The 24615-nt window shown below is 41.3% G+C and overlaps 1 protein-coding gene across 5 annotated transcripts in view; it reads right to left on the bottom strand.

Moving 5' to 3' along the window:
• Window positions 1–4027: 4027 nt before the first annotated feature.
• RNASET2 (ribonuclease T2) overlaps window positions 4028–24615 on the bottom strand; it is a 29596-nt gene continuing 9008 nt past the window's right edge. For 4 of the 5 annotated variants that reach the window (XM_063329159.1, XM_063329160.1, XM_063329163.1 and 1 more), the window contains 7 exons: window positions 21634–21689; window positions 20640–20697; window positions 19706–19776; window positions 12869–12982; window positions 10544–10589; window positions 10257–10331; window positions 4028–7832 (listed from right to left, as the gene is read on the bottom strand). In XM_063329159.1, coding sequence (XP_063185229.1) covers window positions 7641–7832; window positions 10257–10331; window positions 10544–10589; window positions 12869–12982; window positions 19706–19776; window positions 20640–20697; window positions 21634–21689 — 612 coding nt within the window. In that variant the 3' untranslated portion in view covers window positions 4028–7640. The remainder of the gene's footprint in view (window positions 7833–10256; window positions 10332–10543; window positions 10590–12868; window positions 12983–19705; window positions 19777–20639; window positions 20698–21633; window positions 21690–24615) is intronic. The other variant, XM_063329161.1, reaches the window with a different exon arrangement.

The raw sequence follows: 24615 nt of genomic DNA, 5'->3' as shown, positions 1-24615 counted from the left end.
ATGATATTTTTAAGCATTTAGACTTTAATTACTTGTCCAGGGCTAGGCAGGATGAAATGGCCCTCTGTAGACAGCAAGTGCATGGAAGTCCTACTTAATTCGTGTGGGACTTAGAACTGTCATCAGATTTCAAGTTGAATTTCACTCGCAGGGGGATAGTGGCAGAGCTAAGTAAGAAAACAGATACTCTGATTTCCCTGTTCTCCCATCTGCCCAGACAGACCAGGCTATCAACGCCATATTTCTGTTTAAGTTATTATGAAGACCCCAGACTGTTAATTGATTTCATGAATATCCATTCTTGCCATCTTTTTTAATTAATTTTTTTATACATTTTCTTGGTCAGGTGTGAGCGTGATAGCAAGCCTGTTAATCAGCCAGACATGCCAAAAAACAGGTGCCAAAGGAATAACAAATAAAGGATTACAAGCTATCCATCAATATGCCTACTTTCCTCCAGAGCTCTAGTGATCCTTGCAGTCAGAATCTTTCAAAACAACAAAAGAGGGGAAAATAGGGGAAATTAGGTATTTGAGTGTATTTTGTCCGTGAGATTTAAGAGATTTTTCTCCGCTACAATATCTGTGCTTTCATAAATGGTTTGGTTACTCTATGAGATCAAAGAGCATGGCTCATTTATCCCTCAAGTCACTGAGGATAATGAAGGGAATCGAAAACAACATGAGGCACTGTAAATGAGAGGATAGTTTGTGTCCCAGAGCTAATTTGTTATAGTAATCATACTGCAGCAAGCTTCCAAAATGACAAGCTGCTTATTGAATCCCACAGAAAGTGAGAGACTGAATTCTCTTAAGATATTCAGGGGCTAGAGGATAAATAAGGCAGGGCCAGTTGTCGTGTATAAAACAACTACCTCCGTAGGATACCAGCATCATAAGCCCCAAACATCTGAGCGATCAGGAGACAAGAAAGTGGTTCCCACTTCACCCATCAGGCAGTCAGACTCCTGACTAATAAATCCTTGACAAATACATGCCCCAGGCATTTGGCAAATACCTGCCAAACAGGGTTTACGAGGAGGGACAGTCCCTGGACAATATTCTTTTGAACACAAACCGATAGCACAAGTCATCTGGATACGCATGGCCTTCACAAGAATAATTTAACCTACAAAATCTTGGTAAGGGAGATGGATCTGTGGAAAGCTGCTGGGCTAAAATGTCAGCGCCCAGGTGATGTGACCGCTCTTCCAGCCTCTGCTGGATGTACGCACAGCTTCTCCACCCTCAGCTGAGCACTTTGGAAAGAGAGAAGCCTCTCTCCAAAGCTGACAGCACCAAGTTTTACTCAACGATACTACGGAGAAGTAAAGGATCTAATGGCAGGTACCTGCTGGGATGCATCACACTTGTTTATAGAGATTGTAATTATTACAGGGTAACTGCTGTGCTTTTAGTTCTTGCTAATTTTGTTTTGGCTCATCTTCTCTGATTTACATGCAGAGCATGGCTCTCTAACGCAAACAACCATTGTGTGAGTTACAGAAAAATCTTAAGTGAACAGCCTGTTTTCTGGTAAGTGAGGCCGTACTCAGAAAAGCATTTCTTACAGACAGCACCATGGTATTCTTCAGGTTGCTTAAGAATTTTCTATCACCTGCTTAAAAATTTTCTCATCAAATATGGTAATTTTACCTTGTTTTTTATGAAAGATTACTGAAACATCAGTCCTTCAAACTGAGCACTGTGTCTGAATGTCAGCACTGTGATTTTCATGATGAATATATTGATAGGATTCATATCACCAATCTGTGGGCACAGTTGGGCTTGGCTGCTCTTGAGGTGTATCTAATCCTCACCCCGTCTGTGACACTCCAGTGTACTTTGGGGTAAGGAATAACGAAGACCACAATACAGAAATATAAAATAGAAACATAGAATCGCAGAACTGTCTAGGTTGGAAGGGACCTTTCAGATCATCAGGTCCAACCATCAGCCTAACATTGACAAAAACAATGTCACTAAGCACTACATCTACCTGTCTTTTAAATACCTCCAGGGATGACAATTCTACCACTTCCCTGGGCAGCCTGCTCCAATGGCTAATAACCCTTTCAGTGTAAAAATTTTTCCTAATATCCAGTCTAAACCTCCCCTGGCGCAACTTGTGGCCATTTCCTCTTGTCCTGTCGCCTGTTACTTGGGAGAAGAGATCGACCCCCACCTTGCTACAACCTCCTTTCAGGTAGCTGCAGAGAGCGATAAGGCTCCCCTCAGCCTCCTTTTCTCCAGACTAAACAACCCCAGCTCCCTCAGCCGCTCCTCATAAAAACTTGTGCTCTAGACCCTTCACCAGCTTTGTAGCCCTTCTCTGCACCCGCTCCAGCACCTCAATGGCTTTCTTGTAGTGAGGGGCCCAAAACTGAACACGGTACTCAAGGTGCAGCCTCATTAGTGCCAAGCACAGGGGGACGATCACTTCCCTAGTCCTACTCACCACACTGTTCCTGATACAGGCCAGGATGCTAATGGCCTTCTTGGCAACATGGGCACACTGCCAGCTCATATTCAGCCTGCAGTCAGCCAACACCCCCAGGTCCTTTTCCACTGGGCAGCTTTCCAGCCGCTCTTCCCCAAGCCTGTGGCACTGCACGGGGTCGTTGTGACCCAAGTGCCGGAGCCAGCGCTTGGCCTTGTTGAACCTTGTACCATTGGCCTTGGCCCATCGATCCAGCCTGTCCAGATGCCTCTGTAGAGCCATCCTACCCTCAAGCAGGTGAACACTCCCACCCAACTTGGTGTCATCAGCAAACTCACTGAGGGTGCAACTCGATCCCCTCGTCCAGATCATTGGGGCCAGAGGGCCCCAATACTGAGCCCTCTGCCCACCTCCCACATCGGGTCTCACTTAGCCTGTATACTAACATTCTTAATCTCTAAAGCATAAGAAATTGAAACCCCTTCTAAAACAAATTATTTATATCAACTCTGGGTGATCTACAGCAACTTTGTGGAGCAGGGAACACTTACACACAGGAAGGAAAGGTGTGCAGTGAGCCTTGTGAAGGAAGCTGCCTGAGCAGCAAGACTGTCTGAATTTAGAATACATACAACATTCCTTATCATCGATTGCTCCATTCCTGGGAAAGCGACTTGCGAAGTCCTGACTTTTTCCTTTGTATCATCAGTACCATCATCAGGCAGCAATTATATTGCTAGCCACGCCGTTAAACCTCCTGTGGTGTTCAGTGCCACATCCAAACAAAGCACAGCTGCCTGAAGCACAACCACTTCAGAACTGCGGTGGCCAAATTCCAGAACCCATCCCTGTGAAAATCACCCTTCCCCACTGTAAAACCCAGCACCTGCTGCTTTGCTGTGGTAGATACCCAGGCTGTCCACATCTGTGGGACTTGACTTGCAGTGTATTGATGTGCTGCTTGGGCATTGCAGTCCTGCCACCACTTTTTTCCTTCCGATGGGCAGTGGCTGTGGCCAGCAGCACAGCCCAGCACTCGCCAGCCCCTGAGGGTGCCGAGAGGGGACACAACAGAGGTGTGCCACCTCCCTTTCGCGCTGCAGAGGTAGCTTTGCCCATCAGCTGGGCAACAGCAACCTGTCGCTGCCCCCACTAAGGACAGGAGTGATGGGGAGAATGCTGTTCCTGTCAGCAGCGGTAGATCAGCCGGTTGCTGGTAGGGAGAGACGGACACAGCCTTAAGCACAATATATATGTGCATAGGTAGCTGCCTAAAGAAACTGAGTAGAAGCTGCTTTTCAAATCTCGTATTTCCCCCTCACCGTAAACTTGGCTGAAGCTGGGCCCCCGTGCAGCTGAGAAAGGTGCAGTGCAGGCCTAGAAGACAGCGAGAGAAGAACCTGCCCATGGTGTAGGAAGAGGGGCTGTCCTTGGAGAGGGGACAGACAGGCCATGCTCTACGCACCATGCCAAGGGACACATGCATTTTGCATGAGAGCACACGTGGACAAAGGGTATAAACAAGCTAAGTCCCTTTGTGGAGCTGACTAGTGTTTTAAAGCTCCGAGACTGCACAAACAACCCTCCTGCTGGGATTTAGTTAATTTATTTAATGATGCAAAAAAGAATACAGCCCCCATCTTCCCCAGGCTGTGGTGAATCTTCAAAGCTGACAGAGTTTATTTTGCTTAAGGAAGCGACACTTTTCAGAACTGAAGCGATTTTTAAGGCTCCCAATATACCTTTGTTTACCTCTTGTATTTAAATTGTGTTAATCCAACTCTTGAAGTTATATACGTTTGGATGGAAAGCAACTGCCAAGGCTAGTAACTGGCTGTGAGCCATTGATAGAAAGAACATAAAGGGCTGGATGTGATCTGATCTTTGATCTGAACCAGTATGACCATTGATTCATCAGCCCTCCTGGTTGCCCACATCCAGACACAGCCCTTAAAGCACCCCTTAAACGTATCACGTAAACCTGTATAGCACCTCAGCTTCTCTGCATAAAAATCAGTCAGTAGCTTTTAAAAGCCATTTGTATCTTCCTAGAAGTTAGGCAGGTGGGACTGTCAAAAACCAAGCAACAGTAGTCAGATATAGCGTTACGCTGCTACTACTAATAAATTAATCATAGCAAATTAAAATATTTGATGTGTAATAATGTTGGCAAAATAAAAATAATGTGGGTGTGGTTTTAAGGCAAATGCAGTACCTCAGGTATGTCCCTTTAAACAGGACTTCAAGAGTCTGTGAGATTATTTTTAGCCAACCTTGGCTTAACATTCATCCTGTCGTTTTTTACTCAGTTGCAGGTTGCTTTTTAGCATGCTGCTCGCTTTGCTGTCTCCCTCCCTTCTTCTCTCTTTCTCATTTCAAATTATGCTGGTTTCTCCTCAAAGTTTTAGAACCTGCCAGCTCCCTCATGTTTCTTGCATTTGAAAATGAAGCTGAAAAATGCATGGAAGCCATACTATCTACTCTCCTGCAGAGTTTGGTCCTTTCTGACTCTTTTCTTTATGTGCCGACTCCCTGTTTAGCAAGAGTCAGCTTTGCCTTTGAGCCTCACACTGTGAAGGTCGTTAGTGTCTGTGTCACTTCCTTGTAAAGTACATCTTTGCAGTTGTTGGCTTTGCTTAAATTAATGCGTTACGCTTGAACTGCAGAGAACTCATACTGTATATTTGTGTCTCCCTAAGCATTATCTGTCATTATAAACAAAAATACAATTTATACTGCGATTAAAAAAAAAACCCCACAACAATCAAGTTACTGATTGGAGCTTCCATTAAGCATATGTCTGTGCAAGAACCAATGCTACCACTGCTTCCAAGCTTTAGCTTTTCTTCTAACTGCAAAGAGGACCAAGGAATTAAAACAACTGCAGAAAACCAGGCAAACCCAATAATCACTCATTTAGCAGTACAGCATGTTGCTGTGGATTTAATGGGATTTTTTTTTTTTTTAATACTGCACCTGCTCATCCAAGGTGGCAATATTTATAGCAAGACTTTGAGAAGTCTATTGCTCTAATTAAGGAATGTGTTCATACCCAAACTGGTGACTGAAAAGCACTGAGCAAGATGTTTGTGAGATGGTCAGACGGCAATTACCAACCTCTGTTTCCACTTCCCTCACTGCTGATTGGCTTAACGAGCAAGGATATGGCACTGCACGCTGAGAACACTGAAAAGAAAAAGAGAACAAGGGACTTCCCTAAAGGACAAAAAAAATCCAACCCATTAAAAAAATAGCACAATTTTGAGGAAAACGTGAGTCTTGCTTCTTTAACAAAAACAAAACAAAACCACACCACCTTACGATGTGAATTGTAAATTAACATTCATTCCAAGTTGTTTGCACTCTATGTAGTTCACCCAAAATCTATGCACCACCTAAGTATTATTTGAAAGAGTTAGAGAGAGTTTTTGAAAAAATTTCATGAACCTTGGGCTGTTCCTTTGCACAGAAATGCATTTTTCCCAACAAATATTTTTTCAGTTTAGGCTGAGATAATTTTTGAAATTAGAAGGAAAAAAATATTAGCAATGTCAAAAAGATTCCACAAAAAACAAGTACATTCTAGTCTTTTCAAGCATTTTTCTTGCTTAGGAGATGGCAGGAATGGGAGAATGAATTGTGATTCTTCTAGTCATGTCCAACATGAACTGAATGAACCATGGCTGCTATAAAAACAATAGATCTGATGACTACCATTAGTATATTAATATAGTATTATTATACATTAGTTTATTCCCCCTCTCAGGAAGGAAGACAAATTTTGGAAGAGAAGCTCTCTTTCCTCGCTCTACTGAAATACAGACACAACAGAGTGTAAATCATATTCATTTCTTAGCTGTTGAATAAAAACCTGAGTTTCTAAAGAAAGGACTAAAAAACTGACAGCATTTTGGAATTCACAGAGCCTTAAATGAAAGGTTGTAGAGAAACCAGGACAGACAATAATGCAAGTAAGTGTGAATGGTTTCTAAACCTCAAAAGACATAACAAATCTGTTCCTAATACCACATTTCATGTTTTCACAGTAATATTATTTTAACAGATGATTCCTTGAGCCATAATCGTCCTTCTTTGAAAGGCAATTTGAGACACTTACAATCAACACAGTGCCGTGTAGAATACATCATCCAAATTTGGTCCCCTTCGCAAACATCCAACTTTGTGGCATGTTATTAATTATTATGGGATAGAGATGCACTGATGCTAGCATTTGTACTTTTCATTGAAAATTCTCTAGTATTTACTGTTTCACCTACAAAAAGCTGTTTCTTGAAACAAAGTGATTATGTGACAATCTCATTTTTAAATAAAAGTGCAGGCACTCACACTGTGTGGTAATGCTAAGTGTTCAAATACAATGAAAAATTAATAACATATTTCTAGGGCCTAAGATTTTCCTACACTAGAAGTTAAGTTCTAAGATTGGTTGTTCTTCAAGATTGTATGGAGCTACTGTTGGAAAAGCAATCAAAGAAAAGGTAAGGTTATAAATACAGTCTTCCTGAGGTCCTTTAGGCAGAAGTGCCAAAACCAGGCGAAGGTTATTTCATTCATGAAGAAGTTACGCAAAAGTTGTCATTTTTGCCATGATTTCTGAGGGAGGAAAGGTTTAATGCTTCAGCGGACACTGCCTCTGTTCAGCACTTCTGGAGGGAAAATTCACGCAAGGCATTGGGTATTAAGTCTGGGAAAGGACCTCCAGACAGGTCTCTAAGTTCTTTTTCTTTACAATGCTTTCTTCTCAAGAAATTGTCATATCATCTCAGAGAGGCAAGCATCCTTTCAAAACAATCGCTTAATTTCCCTGACTCACAGGCAAAAAACAAAAGTGGCTGAAGTGGCAGACTTAACTGCAAGTGAAACTAAGAAGTCACACTTCTCTTTTGAACATTGATTCAAACCATACGCAAGCCAAAAAGTCCAGTCAAAGCTGTAAATCAGATTCTGATCCCATCAATATCAGAGGCACAATTCAATACTTCAGCCTGCGTAAATGATATTAGAATGCGGACCAATTCTCCTTTAATGGCAAAAGAAACCTGTTTTCCAGCAGAAATCTTCTCAGCATGCCTGTGATACGGAGAGGGCTTTGTAATATTGCTAAGACTGCTCTCCACGGTAATAACGTTTAAGGGTTTGGTTTCTGTTGCTGTTTAAAAAGTTTTTCAAACTCTATGGCTTCATTTGTGATCTTGGACCTGTGAAGGATAATAGGTTGGGAGAGTATCATTGCAGACAGACAGTTCCTCAGTTCCAAGCTTCAAGTCAGCCTGCATCAGGGCAGATTCACCCTTCAGCGCCGTGCAGTTTCTCAGCTGCAGTTCTTTGGTGAAGCAGAATTCAATCTGACCAATTGTTTGTGCCTTTTCCCCCTAGAAACAAGAGGGGTGAAATGGGGAGAAGAAAATAAATCAATTCTTCAGATATATTGCCTTATCTACAGAATACAGTAGCGCTTATTTGTATATTTGCCACTTGAAAAGCGTTAAGGAGACAGGTACCAGAGGCACCCACTCTGAACTTATAGTACATACTTGTCTTTATGCTTACAGTACATAATTGTCTTCTTACAAAGAAGCAAGCAGACAAGGAAACACAACCCAACAACATAATTCAGTAACCATTTGGGGAATCTGCCTAACTAGTAAGTCTCATTATGAAATGCTGTGACACAGATTACCAAATCTGCACAGTACACAGAAGTTGTTCACCTCAATTGAGATTTGGCTGAACTCTGTGAATACTGAAGGGTATGTGTGACCTGAAAGCCACCTTTTGCCATCTTTTTTTCTAGCAGGATGGGAATTAAGGCAAAGAAAATTCTCCAAAAAGGAGAAAAGAAACTTGGTTTTATAATAGCTTTTAGTGAAAAGAATACAGAAGCAAGCTGTCAAAAGTAACAGAAATGTAATTTTTGGACTACAGGACAGACTAGGAAGAAAAAAATTGGCCATAAATAAGGCAGGCAGGCATGGAAACCTTTCATGTGGGGAAGATTATAGGAAAATCCCTGAAAATGCTCAGGTGTAACAAAGTCCATGTGGAAAAAAAATAGTTTTGAAACTACTAAGCAGGACAAAAATATACGTACAAGAAAAAATTAACCACGGTGAGTTTTTGTTTTGTTGTTGCTTTGGTCTGGTTTTGTGGGGGGTTTTTATTTGTTTTGGTTTTAGGGGTTTTTTGTTGTTTTAAACACCAAAGTACCTCCATAATGCACTTCAGGCATCAACAAGACTGGAACTCTGAAAAGGGCTACCTTTAAATAACTGGGGTCTACTTTTTCCTTTCTATTACCCTTAGCTTCAGCTGTTAAGCACAAGAGACTCACACTGTACATTACTTTCACATAGTTTAAGCACCATTCTGATTGTTCTAAAAGCAGTGGCATAACTGCAGTGAATGGACCTAGAAACTGGGGTTTGTGTTAGCTCTGTATTTCTTCAACATCAAGAGGTAGGTGAGTGTGCAACCCACATTCAAATCATGTTCCTTTGCTGCTTAAAGTAACTTAAAAATACATTTAAAAATATTTTAACCTAGAATTCTTTTTCATGCAAAGAAACATCTGAGTATAAAAACCTCAGAGCACTACTAAAGCAAACGAGCTGATAACACACAAGCTAGTGAACTCCAACAGCAACTATATCTTGGCAAGTTTTCATAAAATTATCATCTGTGTATGGGCAATAACTCTGACAATTGTTTTATAGTAAACCACTTTTATCAGGTTGTGATAAGCAACCACTTACAAGAGGGAAAGCCATCTTGTGTGTTTGGTTTTTTGTTTTCTTTTTGAATAAAGTAACCCAGCTGAAAAAGGAAAGAAACAGCTATGTAGTCTACCCATCTAATTGTTCAGAATGCGTTTTGTTCCTTCAAAGGCATTTTTAGTTCAGATATGGTGACCTGTCCTTTACACTACAGCATACTGTAACCGTGTACCACATTCCCTACTGCATTGTGATTCACAGTACAATCATTGGCAAATAAAAGTATGAAGAAATGGAAATTTTAGACACCCTTAGCCTGAAAGGAGAAGACTATAGTCATCCTGAACCACAGTGAAGCTCAAAATGCCTCTTTGTACCTCTTTAGGTACACGCTTTTGAGAACCACCTCAGAGACAAGCCTCTGAGCTGCTTTATTTCTGAAGGATTGTCCATTGAGTAAATTCTTCATGCAGAACACAAGCCATGTCCAGTGAAGGAAAGACTGCTGCTGACAGCCAGTACCCTTGTCAAGGCAGACAAGTCACTGGCTCCATCCAGCTCACTCTTGTCGGTTCTAGTAATTTGCTATACGGCAATTAAGCTTTAGAAGGAGGAGTGGAAAGTAGTCAGCTACAGCAATACCTCTAGCATGGTGGTTACAGCATTCATGCAAGAGATGCACATTCAAATCTTAAGACAAAGAAACCTTTAAAACCCAGTGCTCCCAGTTTCTGGGTAAGTATAACAACAGCAAAGTTACTAGGTAAAGAATGGATGCTTCCTCCACTAACAATATTTCCGCATTATGAAAAGGCTGTGGCAACAGTAACACAAGCTGAACTCAGTGGTGCCAGTATGTAAGCAACGTATTTATGAACTCAACTCCAAGAATAGTGTAATATCTAATCTGCAAAGGGCTGTATACACAAGCAGCACTCAGACCTAAGTTTCACCATGATAAAGATTTTTCACTTCATTTTTGCTTTTGCTTTTTGATAAAAAAAAAGTTGTTAGCCTTTTGTTTGGTTGGGGTTTTGTTTGTTTTTTGGGTTTGGGGAGTGCGTGCGTGTTTGAGGTTTTTACCTCTTCTGGAGGAAGACACTGGATCTTTGGCGTTACACCGTAAAATCTTGTAAGAGCTTCCTTTATGGCAGTCATCTGAAAAATTAAAAAATCTCATACAAATTAATGTCACTAGCACATCTTCCAATGGCTCCCACACTTGTTAAGTTCACAAAAACTTTTAGATAAAGCACAACCTTAAAGAACTATACAATCAAAAAAGATCATTTATTCTCTATAAATTACTTGACTCCTGCTGAAACAAAGTACATGCACATGATTTTGTTTTATAAAAGATTGCCTCTTACCTGGTAATATGAACTGCTTGGCTTTATCCCAGCTTTTAGGAGACAACTGAAACAAAGATAAAATATTTTTTCGTGGTTCCCGTATGCAAACATAACTTCATAATCATTAGGTAAACTGAAAATCTTAATGCAAACTTGGCAAGCATTACAGCGACGGGGAGCAAGGGAAAGTTGTCTTCCATCCTCTGCCAGGCCTAGGAAAGGTTCCCCTTTTCTGAAAGGCCATTTCCCATCCAACTCAGCAGGGTCAGGAAGAACCCTCTCCCCCACCTCAATCTGAGGAGCTGGGAAAGTCAAGTCTTCAGACACAGCTAGGGGAAAAGGCAATATTACTGTTATTTGCTAGATCTTCAGAACACTCTGTTGAGTGCCAGGTAGGGCATGCCGTTTAATTGCCTCCTTCCCCCTGCCTTGATCCATACTCCCTGTGCTCCAGCCACTGGGTGGGAATGGAAGCAGACTTGTGAGGCTGCTCTAGGCACCCTCGTGTTCTAAGACAGGGTGGGCTTGCTGGGGTGGGAAGTGCAAGCACACTGGGAGAGGGACATGGCGCGTGGATCCAGATCAACATCAGGGCAGAAACGTTTCCTAATGAATACGTTTTTGAAGAGGAAAGGTTGTTCGCATAAGAGAAACAAGGTAACTCTCAAGAACCTCTGGCCTATATACACCCCTTCCTTTAGATTCAGTCCTGAGAGAAGTCTGCACTTCCAAGTTGACAACAAGACTCAAGACCCAATAGGTGCTGAGTCTCTTAAGTCCCAGCTTCCGTAAGGAGTGGGAATGTCCAGCATCTCACAGGATTTAATCCGTGAGTGCTGATAATGCTCAACCCTTCCAAGGTCAGGTTCTGCACAGCAGAGATTTAACCCAGTTGACTAAAGGTCTAGCTGGTTGTCATAATCATTTGACACTGAATATAAGAGAGGCCAATAAAATAGATGATGTTGTGGCACTCTTACAGGAGCCTGCATGTTGTCCTCTTTTTAATAATTTCCTTTTTGGAAACAATCTTTAAATCATTAACACTACTTTTTCTCATTCAAGTATAAACGAAGTACAATGAGAACATTAGCAGTCTTTATTCTTTTCAGTAAAGATTAATTTAATTACATTCATTGTTACAATGGAGAATATGCTCTGAGCAATTAATCTCAACACGTTTCAGTCTCTATTCTTCTTCAGTGTTACACACGCTGACACAGAGTCACATAATTGGTCACTGTGCCATCTGTAAAGTGTTTTAGTCACACCATCACATCTACTTAGGCAATTGGCTAATCAGACATTATTAATTTTAACACTACGTATGACATGCTCTTAGCCACTGTGTCTATAAAAATCTGATTAAGTTTTACAAGACACATAAAAAAATAGGTGGGAGGATAACGGTGGGAGAAAGACGTATTCCTTTGTGCATACGCAAAGTCAATGAGACTTTGTTAAGAGATTGCCTGGACAAGGCACTGATAGAACCTGAACAGGACTTTTAAAATTTTTTTTATATATATCTATGCGTGTGTGTTTCTAGATACAAAAGAACTTATTTCCTCTCTCAGATACTGTCACCTTATACAGACAGACAATTCAGTGTCAACAAATCCAAGTCAAACGTTCTCCCACCCATACCAAGCACCGATCAGGAAAGGACTCTGGCCTTCTGGCGTTCACCTGCTGCCAGAATGTCAACGCACAGTGCTTGGACAAGCTACAACATTCCCATCAAGACTTTGCATATGGAATGGCCAGTGCTTTGGTACCATGAGGAGGAATCAGCCCCTGGGACAAAGCAGAGTGTCACATTAGGGCTGTTTGAAAGGACAGCAGAGGGCTGCGTGCAGTAGCTGAATATTGCCCTTCAGGACATCCTCTCTTGCTGTTACCTCTCAGCCTTTTCCCAGGACGTTCTGCACGATTTTGCCTGCAGCTTGTCCTTTCCTCTGAGCAGAGCACTGTCCTCTCACAAGTGTTTGAGCTTCAGTATGACTCAGAAGTTTGGGGGGTTTTGTCACTTGATTTAGAAGTTTAGCTTAGCTACCATAGCTTTTGGTAGCGAGATATTGCCGACACAGCTTCTCAAAATTTAGCTCACATTGTCTAAAATGATGCTGCGAAGAATGCTGCTGGCTTACCAGACTCTGAAGTGACCAGAGATGTGCTTCTCAGAGTAAAAAACCCTTCATCTGAACTCCAGTACTAAAAATAATTTACGTTAATACTCATTTACCCTCTGCCATCAGATTCTTAGACTTTTTTTTAGGCTAGATTTGAAACTTTTAGAAGTTGTTTTAAATAAGAGGCAGAACACTGAGTTCATTTACATACCTGTTAAGATCAACGTGCTGGTAGAGTTCTAAGGCTTTACCAAAGTATTTCTTCTGAGAATTCAGGACCTCAAGCGTGGCTGCACAAGTACCATGTTTATCCCACTCATGTTTCCTATAGGAGGAAAGCAAAATTCAAGTTTTAGAAAACATTATTTGCAGATATACGTGCTGCAAAAGCTAACCAATATACTTAAGTATCTGAACGGCTACATATGTGAAGTAGGACACTGCAGTCAAAAAATACTGCATTGCAAAAAGCAAATCCAAGGAAGATCACTCCCACTATTTCAATTACAACAACATCTATGTATTTGTTTAGTAGAATCATTTCACAAGAGATCTTGGACCTATCAGGAGAGTAAGGAAGAAGCCCAAGAAGTCCCTCATTATAGTTTGTAACAACAGACTAAGAAAAAATTCTTTCAGACAGTAAGTCGTGTTAAAATATATAAATAAGTTGGCATTAACATTGGCAGCTGCGAGAGAGAGACTTCTCAAATTAATGTAAGAGCTGTAGAAGATAAAGGAGAGGATGGTCTAATGGTTTGGATACTATGATGTACCTGGGACATTCAAAATCAGTATTCTGTTTTCCTATAAATTATGTATATGATTTGTGCAAAAGTCATTTATAGTTCAGCCCTTCACCTGTTATTCCACCAAAGGGATTACGCTCTTCTCTCCTCCCGCTGCCACTGTCAGCTATCTTTTTAAGATGGGACATTGCAAAGTGAGGAGATATGATAGATACCAATGTGGAATAGACCACTACTTTATTCCAAAGCTGACTAAAAGAACTTTGTGTCACAAGAGCGTGACAAAACTTTATCAAGCCAAAAGTGCTGATGAGGTGTTTCTTTGGATAAGTCAGCCCAAACAGTTTGGGTGTTTGGTTTTTTTTGGCTGTTGCCTTTGAATCAGATGATTTTTGAAACAATTAAATGAAGGAATTTATGAAGTAAATATGTATCATGCTCTTATGATACAAAGATCTCTCAGTGTATTACAAAGAAATGCCTGGAGGTCAGAAGGGTAAGAGTTTGCCTAGAAAATGAGTATTTCTAAGCGTTGTATAAGTTTTAGTGGAGTCCTTTATGTTAAATGTACTTTCAAAGCCCTGGAAGTTTTTCAGAACTGAAGACACTAATCCTTTTTTGGGTAGAACAGCAAAACTGCGCAAGTTGCTAAGACAAGACTGTTGCCTCAACTTTTACTTTGGCCCGTGACAGTACTTTCATAGGCCTGCTCTCAAGTCTTGCTTCTATTCCACCACCAGGTCTTCTAATACCAAGGAACAGAGTGCAAAAGAAAGCAATCCTTCAATTTTATGGCAGACAAACTCAAATAGGACAAAAAATGGGGCAAAGCTCAAAATACATTTCTATCTGTTCTAAAGCCTATTGAAAGACTAAACAGTACAATCTTTAATAAGACCACCGGTGGATTTGTCAGGGGTTTGTGGTTGTGTTTTTTTTTTTCTCCTTCTTTATTTTCAAATTTTCATGAACCACTTGCATTAAATAGGTATCAATTCAGCAGATGTACACAAAAAGTTATCTAATCACAAATTCTTGCCACCACCACAGCATTCCCTGACCGTAAGTACCTCACAGAAAAGCAGAGAATCATAGAATCTTCATCGTTGGAAAGGATCTTTAAGATCATCGAGTCCAACCAAACAACCTACAATCTCTGCCACTAGAGCATGCCCTGCAGTGCCAAACCGACACGTTTCTTAAACACCTCTAGGGATGGTGACTCAACCACCTCCCTGGGCAGGCTGTTCCAGTGCCTGACCACTCTCTCAGTCAAGTAATTCTTCCTAATATCTAACCTAAACCTCCCCTGCTGCAACTTCAGACCATTTCCTCTGGTCCTGTCATTATTCACCTGGGAGAAGAGGCCAACACCCACCTCTCTACAGCCTCCTTTCAGGTAGTTGTAGAGGGCAATGAGGTCTCCCCTCAGCCTCCTCTTCTCCAAGCTAAACATGCCCAGCTCCCTCAGCCTCTCCTCATATGACCTGGTCTCCAGACCCCACACCAGCCTGGTAGCTCTCCTCTGGACACGCTCCAGCACTTCAATGTCCCTCTTGTACAGGGGGGCCCAGAACTGAACACAATACTTGAGGTGAGGCCTCACCAGTGCCAAGTACAGAGGCACGATCACTTCCCTGCTCCTGCTGGCCATGCTATTCCTGATACAAGCCAGGATGCTGTTGGCCTTCTTGGCCACCTGGGCACACTGCTGGCTCATGCTAAGCTGGCCGTCCACCAGCACCCCCAGGTCCTTTTCTGCCAGGCAGCTTTCCAGCCACTCTTCCCCAAGCCTGTAGCGTTGCTTGGGGTTGTTGTGACCGAAATGCAGGACCTGGCACAAGGACAACTATTATTCATTTGAAAGCCTGCCTTTGAGTTGTCCATTCATATTAAAAACATCAAGATTTTTCTTAAGGAATATAAACACTTTAAAAGAAGTTACATTTGTATCTAGCAAAATTCGTACACTACTTCTGAACAGAGAAGGAATAAAGCAACTGTGACATGAAGAGATTTGAGGTAGGGGAGAAGATGCGTTACTAGAAGGTTTTCACTATACGTTCTCAAATTTAGCCTTGTAGAGAGTCCTCATCTTGGCTCTAACATTCCACTGGACGTCAAGTGAATTGTTTACTTCCTGGAGGAGTCTACTTGACACAGGCCAAAGAGCAGATTTACTGACAAGGAATTTGAAATTACTGATGAGAAAAGAGACCACAGTTTTAAAGAAAATGGAGGCTCTTTTAGGGGTAAATTTAGCAAGAGATATTGAGCAGTTAGCTTGGAGCAGAAGCAGACAATAGTCAAATCCAAAGGGCTACTGAAGCAGCAGTAAGCTGGAGGCAAGGCTTTTTATGTAGGATGACAATTTTTCTTCAGAGAATATATGCATGCATGTGTGTAGAACTAATGGTAAAGTGTTGTGCCTGTCTTTTGAAGGCTTTCAGTACTACTTGTATTTAAGCGTCCTCCTGTTTCTAGAAAGCAGGCAGAAATAGAGGGCCAAAGATCTGAGGGTGCTCAAGACACGTATCATTGCTAACACGGATCTGCTATTGGAGTGGTTTTGGTCCAGTCTGCACTGATCAGAGTGCCCAGGCAATGTAGCTGTGGGGATCCCAAGTGAAAATACAGAGAGCTACCCACGACAGCGTCCATGCAGCATCAGCTGCAGCAAGCCAAGAATACAATAGGCTCAATTATTTTAATCAGTCCTATGAGCTTCCAGAACGGAGAGCTACTTTAGAGCCACTACAAAACAATTACTGAAACTTTAAGATGACACTCTTGACAGTGTTACTTTATTTCGCAGCATAGCCATGTGAAGAAAAAAAAAACATGATGCAGAAACAGCTAGTTCTAACCACTTAGCAAAGGCATATGAAGTTTCACCTTCACCTGTTCCATTTAAATGCAAACTGAAACTGCTACGAAATGAAGGAGCTGCAGGTACCAGGGAATAACATAAAATAATTTGTTTAGAAATCAAAAGAATTAACGTCTCAATGTTATTCACTGAGACACATTATCCTTCACCTATACCACTATAAGACAAAGTAATTCTACTTGAGCCTCAGCTCACAGCTGGGTGGCATGTGGATACAAAACATAGCTGCCTGTATTCATGAAGGCCACCCATCCTTCTGAACCTCTCATACCCACGAGATAAGCACTAGCTAGCTGCCAAGAACTTTGCTGAACAGTTTTTCCTCCTTGTAGAACAGAAGTACTTTGTCAGGCACACAGGAGTGGGGTTTACAGAGTTAGATTGAGTTCCACTATATAACTTGCCCTTCTGCACCATTTTCTCTGTGGTGCTGCTAAGAATAAATGCTACACTTCCGTACCTCAAAGCTAAGTCCTACAAGTTAAGTCTTAGGGGGCTGCAGAAATGCAAAGGAATGAAATTAGTACAACACAGCAGTGTGGGAAGGAAGCTGAACCTCAAAGAGATTTTGCTTCCTGTTATGTGCAAGGACAGAGCTCCCCTAAGCACAAAGTCACACTGATGTGACAAAGTCAGGAGCATATCAGGTGCTCCAAGGATTATACAGACCACCCAGCTCAAGGACTGTCTCATTATTAGGGTAGGAACAAAGAAGGTCTGTAAAGCACAGCTGCAAGTGCTGCCTACAAAATGTAGATTAGGGTCATGCAGCTGTACCATAGGCTAAACGTTGATTCCTTATTCTGTATCATACGTGTAAACTGATCCTGAAGGGAATTCTCTTGGTCTAGAAATTTTTATTTGGTCCAAAAAATTATTAATTACTGTAAAAGGGATGGTTTCAATTAATAAATTTTGAGATATAAAGCACATATAACCCTTCGTTCTGTATTGTGGTATTCTGTCCAATTCAAACTCTTGGGTGGCAATTATCACAGTTCATAAGTTAACAAGCTGTGGGAAAGTAATGGAAGATGGGCGAGGAGGACTGTAAACACGCTCAAGTGACTTGCACGTGGGATGCCGGAAAACACGTCACACTAATAGTTGTTTAGTCTTATGTGCTCAACAAGTAGAACATCTGCACTTAGATAATGCAGGCCCGTCAGGGGCACCTTACTGAACATGACCGAGACTCCTCCCTTCTGCTGAAGAAGACCAAAGCACAGTGAAAAACTATGCCTGCCTGAATCCTTGAAACACAGGCAAGAACAGCAAGTCTGAGCTCTTGCGCTCTCACTCCCTGGCTGACAAGAGCTCTCTTGCTAATAAGGACTCTTGCTCCACAGTGCCTGCGTCCCCTGCTTGGCGTGCCTCTGCCTGGGTGTTGCTTCAGAGATTCCCCGATCCGCGAGGTATTGAGATTAAATTTGTTCTTTGCCTTTCATCCATGGTTTTGTGGTTGTTCCTCCATTCTGCCTGCATTAGCTCACACCCAAGGTGAAAAGAGATGTGCAATTACCTTTACAGAAGCACCCGCAGCCATCCTAAAATTGCCCGTAAGATTCCTTATCTCCCCTTTTAAGTCAAGGCGACAGTTAGATGTAAAGCCAGGAAGAAACATAATACACAATCATAGCAGTCTTGGAAAAAACCCTGATGTGATATGCTAAGATATTCAATACCTATTTTGCTTGTCACTGCTCATGCTCTTTACCCAATTAAGATGCCCTTATTCTCCAAAAAGGAAAATTGTGAATAGCCAGTTTTACTTTCAGATTGTTATTTCTGCTGTATCAGGATTTTTAAACTGTAGAGTTGTTTTTTTTTTAATTTTGAAGTAAATACAGTATTTCTATTGAAATGAGATGTACAACAGGATCCTACTGGCTTTCAGTTGGCTTAAAAGCTTGCATTTATAAAATCTGCAATTAGAGCTGCCAATTACAGTGCACCTGTCATGTTACTGAAAGGGAGTGAATTTCTGTCAATCAAAATATTACTTACAGTGTTATAGCCTGACCTTTGTATTGCTTTAATGGTATTTCTGATTATATTTCCAGGTACTGAAATAAGTGCTATTTGTTTGCCTTGAACTGAAAGAGAAAAGGTTTTGATTGTATCTGTTCATACCTGCTGCATACCAAAATATCTGTTAGTAAAATAAAGAATGGTATGCACCTGTCTTTATGAACAGGTAGGTTCATATGAACAACTCAGGGCATGGCAGGTGCTAGATTTGAGACGCATTTTTCATACTCTAATTCCAGGACCAGTTTAAGGTGGCATAAACTTGTGCTACCACAGAAAGAAGCAGTCATGCTCTCCCCGGCACAGTGCAAGAACAGAGGAGCAGAGGGCAGAAAAAGTGACACCACCACTTTGGACAGTTACAAGTTTAGGTTGCCATAAAACACTTGTGGAATCAGTTTAAGGCTCTGAGGACGAGCGCCTTCTGTAGAGCAAGGACAAGACTAAAGGAGATGCATGTTCCCTTCAAAGCTTTTCCCTAGTGACAGGGAGGAACCAGTCATCCAATCCAAAGGAAAGACTTATAGTTGAGATGGTTTTAAATGCTACTGCCTCTAGCTATGTGCTCTCTTTCTTATCTGATGTCACTGCTGGAAGAACAAACTGCATATCCATATCTTGTCTGACACAGCTCATGGCTCAGCAAATTAACTTGAATGGCCACTGATGTTAGTTTAAAATAATGCCCTCGAACTGAAAACTCCAGTACCACCCATACTGCTCTTTGGTCCAAGTGCGTGATTACTCAGAAGCAGAGAGAAACATGGAGAAGGAGGAAAACAGTACTGTTGTCAGGAGAGATCAAAATCTCCTTCTCCCTTCCCACGAGCCAAGCAGGTCGATGTCCAAATAAATTCCCAGATCTGATTTTACGCTGCTAGGAAAGTAAGTAAAAAGAGAGAATTTGGTAGAGAGGATGACCCAATGCATCCTATTTTTCCATTTTCTCCTCAGTGAGAAAGCCCAGAAGGAAAGGCCTCTCAAAGCCAGCAACACAGTGAAGCTAGATAGGAAAAGAGGCCTGGAAGCCACTCTTGCAGCTAGCTGTGACATCCCAGGAGCGCTACTGCTATTCAGATTTAATGTGTCAACAGCGGCTGCTTCTACTCCCTAGGAGCAAAGGGAGGAAGCACATTCTCTCTCACAAGTTTCATTTGTCCAAAACCTCTGCCATAGCCCTGCCTTCAACAGCTGCATTTTGCAGGTGCTCTGACAAGGAAACATATTTGTTTTGTAAATGAGACTGACAAGACACACTCCTTTTTTGGCCTCCTGGACACTGCTTCTCATGCACAACATCTCACCTAAAGATTTGCTAACAGACATATTTTTTAATAAAATAATATCCAAAATACTTTTTAATTTTTTTTGTACTCACCAGAACTGGGTGCGATTCAGAGATGAATGAAGCACATCAGGCCAATAGCGTCTCATGTCTGGCATAAGATCCTAAAAATATTACAATTCATAAATGCACTTACAGTATTGAAAAGCTATTTCTTACAATCTACATACATTGATACCTTGTCTAAAACTGAAGCCTCATCTTTCAACATCCCTAACCGAAACATTTACTCGCAGAAAAAGAAAAGGTCTTTCCCCCCCCCAATATTCTTTAAAGGCTGTTGTTGGAGGTATCAGGTATGTGCAACTATCTAAATATCTGAATGTACTAGTACCGACTCACTGCCTCAAAGTAAGATTTTCCTTCAACTGTCCCTGCAGAAGTTGTTCAGTCATGCAGCTTTTCACATTTGTTGGCTCAAGCCTCCTATCCCCAGTTCACAACACATCTGAACAATAGATGGACTTTTTTTCCAATTAAAAAAAGAATAAAAAAGGACTGATGCCCTAGGAGAAAACACACAGACAAATGTACTCTGAACTCTTAATTTCTGTGTTCTGAGTTTGCAGTAGAAAACGGAAAAGAGAACATGGACTGACTGTAACCTCTTTTCCACAGGTACTTTTTGCCACTGCAGATCCACTGCCTACCACTGCCTATGTTCTCTAGATTATGTTTTTGTTTTGGTTTGGTTTTTTTTGTTTTGTTTTTTTTAAGGAAGATGTGGCTGAACAAGTAAACTGCATGTCCAGAAAATCAAGGAGGAACAGCTGCTAATGATCACAAGCACCGCAACTTCAACTAGTACCAGAAGCACCTAATGAATTTGCGGAGTCCTTAAAAGAACACACCTCTGAGCAAACATTAAGATTGATCTCATACAAGCTACAGCTTTTGCATATGGGATGTGCAAAAGTAATTGTACTCAGCTCTGCTTGGCACAACTGTTTTTGTTTTAAGTAAATACCTTTATCTCGGAGACATTGAAATGCCACGTCCTATTACACTCTTCAGCTTTGTCAGGCCTAGGGAAGCAAAATAGAAGTGAGACGAAGATGTCTCCTAACTCAACAGTAGTAACTAACAGCATTTATTCTATACCGTTAGCCTGAATTTTAAACATGCAAGATTACAGCTAGAGATTTTATCTTAAAATGCAAGTAATCCATCAGCATCAACAACTGTTTTAAAAGTAAAAATTCAAGACATTAATTACAGCCAAAACATTTCCCATGCAGAGGTTCTTCGTTAGGCCCTCCAGTCCCTATCACTCTGTGTAAAAGACATACAGGGAGAGTAAATGATATGCAAAGGTCTTGCACACTATGTCACTAATGACGCTGACCTCCTCAACCACTGCAGCAAGTGATGATTCTGCAAGTATCACCAAGACGCTCACTGGAAATCTAGACGCACCTTTCCAGGACGTATAGCTTAACAAACTCCTGTACTGAATTTTTCCCTGTATTTGCCAGGAAAACCTTTGAATCGAAGCCATTGGCATCAATTACAATGCGCTGATTCCTTTGAAGCAAATTAGTTTTTCCTGTACTTTTACAATATTTGCACTGAGTTAAGATACTTAAAGACACAAGCAGTCACAAGACATTAACAAATTCTGTGTAGTCAGGGAGGGAAAAAAAAAAAAAAAAAAAAAAAAAGAAGGGAAACTATACTTCCCTTTCTGTTTGAGAATGTTACTGACCTTAAAAGTAGATGTATAAATAAAATGCTCATGTGGTAAGAGGATTTCAGGAGCTCAGTGAGTCATGAGATACAGAAGTATATTTCAGTTTTATATCAAACATAGGGTTTAGGTTTCCAACAACATGAAGGCTTTTGTTCCAAGGAATCATAAAAACAGATAGATTAAGCGCTCAAAAAAAAAAAGCACTAAATATCCTGGTACAAAACTTGATTCTTCCTTTCCAGGCTGAAATAAAAACACTCTATGATCATACCACAGTCCATGGATTGTCCAGTACTCTGGAGGGTCTTGACAATCATTAGCACTCATCTGTGGAAAACACAAATACAGAATATTTGTTGTATGTGTCCAGGGATAATGGTTTAGAGGAAAAATATAGAGTTCAGACACTGGTGGACCAAGGCTCTAGTCAGACATGAGAAATTTTACTTGCCCAGTCAGGAATTGGCAAACTCCAGTTACTTGCAACTGTCACGGATCATGTGCCACTTAGCACAGACCAACTGGCTTAAAATTTTGAAGGAGATCAAGTGAATATCAGGGGGCATCCTGAACAAGCAGTGTAAAAAGGAGGAGGACAGGTTCTGAGGTAATAGAGAGTAGCCTGATCCATGCCAAATGAATGGAGCTAATTCTGTATTTATCGTATTCCAGGTGGCAGCTCTCTGTGTTTTTCTCATCATCAGATCTTTTCAAGGAGTGCAGAGCTACTAAACAAAAAACATCAACATAAACTATAATGTTAGACAAACACACAACCATCTTTAAGCACCCAGGAGTAGTTCTGCTGTTGTGTTAAAAGGGAAAAACACAAAGAAGAGATTAAATAAATTGCTTATTCCAAGTAAAATGGTTAGAATATATATTTTAAATATTTTGACTTGAGGGACAAGGGAATGGAGAGAAAAGGAAAGACTATATACATTCCTACAAAAAAAAAAAAGAAGTGCCCAGTCAAAACTTTTGATAATGCAGGAGAAATCGCCTACACATTAATTGTTGTTTAAAGCAGCGTACATACCCCTGAACAAAACCAAAAAAAAAAAAAAAATCCATGTTCACACATCACAGAATACCATTACTGTATTTTCCCTGATTATTCTGCTTAGTTATTATGGCTCTTTTTAGTAAACACTTTTCACCATTAAATAACAACGTCGTCAGACTTTCTTTCCCCATAATAATAGCTCTCCTTTTTGGGTCTGCATCCTGACTTAATTATGCGATGCCAGAGCAAAAGCAGAGTGTAGAGAGGAGCAGACAGACGCCTGTAATCTCACTAATTGCCTTCCACGTGCCACAGGCCAATGGCAGCAAAACTGCAAGCTCTGCAAGACTTTCTTGTTCTGTGCCCATTTCCTTCCTCTCCTCTCTTGCCACCAATAATAGAAGCAATTAAACCCAGCAACAGCTTTTTTTTCCTGAAAGGAATATTGTCAACAAACACACACTGCAAATCCCTAAACAATACTGCTCCGGTTGTGACACAAGCTTTGTGAAGCTGAAAGAGTTCAGCTATTCAGCCCAAAATACAGCACATTAATAGGCAGCAGCTAATGCATCACCCCCTGAAAAACAACCTTACAGTTAACCAGCTTGCTCAACCGAGGGTGGTAACAAGAACACTGCAATTGTGCTCTTTATCCAATCTTCAACTGCAGCTCTCAGACATGCTAAAGGAAAGCCCAGAGTATTTTAAAGTTGGAACCAGTTCTCCCCTATCACAGCATTAACCTTATATTAGCAGTTTCTTCTACACAATTTCACCAGGCTCTCGGTGTTACGCTGGCAGAACTGTGAGGTCAACACAACCTACAACGCATTAGTTCACACTTTCACCAGCATCATTCATCTCCTTTTTAATTCCAACCACAGTATTTTTCCAATGTTCCTTTTAAATCAATATCATAAAATGAGCAAAGGCTAGTCTGAGAAACTGGGTACCCCTGCCACTTCTGCAAAAACACTTCTTGTACACCTTCTACAGATTAATTCGAAAAAGGAACATTGCTTTTTCCTGTTTTAAAGCAATATAATAATCAAACCAATCCAAACTAACCACACATGATCTGGAACGCTGAGAAAAGTGACAAAGAGACTTTACAGCACCCACCACGCTGAGAGGGAACACTGCAGCAGAGAGATCAGCCTATTTGTACAGCAAGACATCAGAAAAACAGAATCGCAGAATGGCAGGGGTTGTAAGGGACCTTCGGAGATCATCTAGTCCAAACCCCTGCCAACACAGGGTCACCTAGAGCAGGTTGCACAGGAACGCGTCCAGGTGGGTTTTGAATGTCTCCAAAGAATGAGACTCCACCACCTCTCTGGGCAGCCTGTTCCAGTGCTCTGCCACCCGCAAAGTGAAGAGGTTTTTACTCGTGTTTAGATGGAACTTCCTGTGTTCCAGCTTGTGCCTGTTGCCCCTTGTCCTGTCTCCAGGCACCACTGAAAAGAGTCTGGCCCCTGTCCTCTTGACACCCACCCTTTAGATATTTATAAGCATTGATGATGTCCCCTCTCAGTCTTCTCCAGGCTAAACAGACCCAGGTCTCTCAGTCTTTCCTCGTAAGAGAGGTGCTCAAGTCCCCTGATCATCTTTGTAGCCCTCTGCTGCGCCCTCTCCAGCAGTTCCCTGTCCTTCTTGAACTGGGGAGCCCAGAACTAGACACAGTACTCCAGATGTGGCCCCACCAGGGCAGAGTAGAGGGGGAGGATGACCTCCCTCAACCTGCTGGCCACGCTCTTTTTAGTGTGCCCCAGGAGACCATTGGCCGCCTTGGCCACAAGGACACATTGCTGTCTCACAGTCAACTTGTCAAACAGCGGCTGCTAGAAGCGTGAGAGCTCCCTTCACCTCTGACACGCTGAAAAGTAAAAGACCATCAAATTGTCACAGAAGCATTACAGAGAAGTTGATGGCATAGATTAAGAGTTATCTTATGAGTTACACTGCATTTATGAGAAAACTTCCTTTTTTTCCAAAATAGCATCTGTCAAGAGCTGGACTCACATTGACACACCTGGCTTAATATACAAACAAAGAAATAAAGGTAACCCTTTATATAAGGAACTTTTTGATCTAATGCTAGATCACAATAGTGTACTGCTCTCACCTTAGTCACTTTATTCTTTCTATATAATGTGACTACTTCTATTTTTACAAAAAAAAAAAAAAGAAGAAAAATAATGTTTCTATTCTTCCTTTAAGCCTTTGCTACAAGATTATTGTCAA

The sequence above is a fragment of the Chroicocephalus ridibundus genome, chromosome 3 (assembly GCF_963924245.1).
Source record: "Chroicocephalus ridibundus chromosome 3, bChrRid1.1, whole genome shotgun sequence".
NCBI lineage: Eukaryota > Metazoa > Chordata > Aves > Charadriiformes > Laridae > Chroicocephalus > Chroicocephalus ridibundus.
Note: the sequence above shows the minus strand (reverse complement) of the source record. Positions and strands in the feature narration are given on the sequence as shown.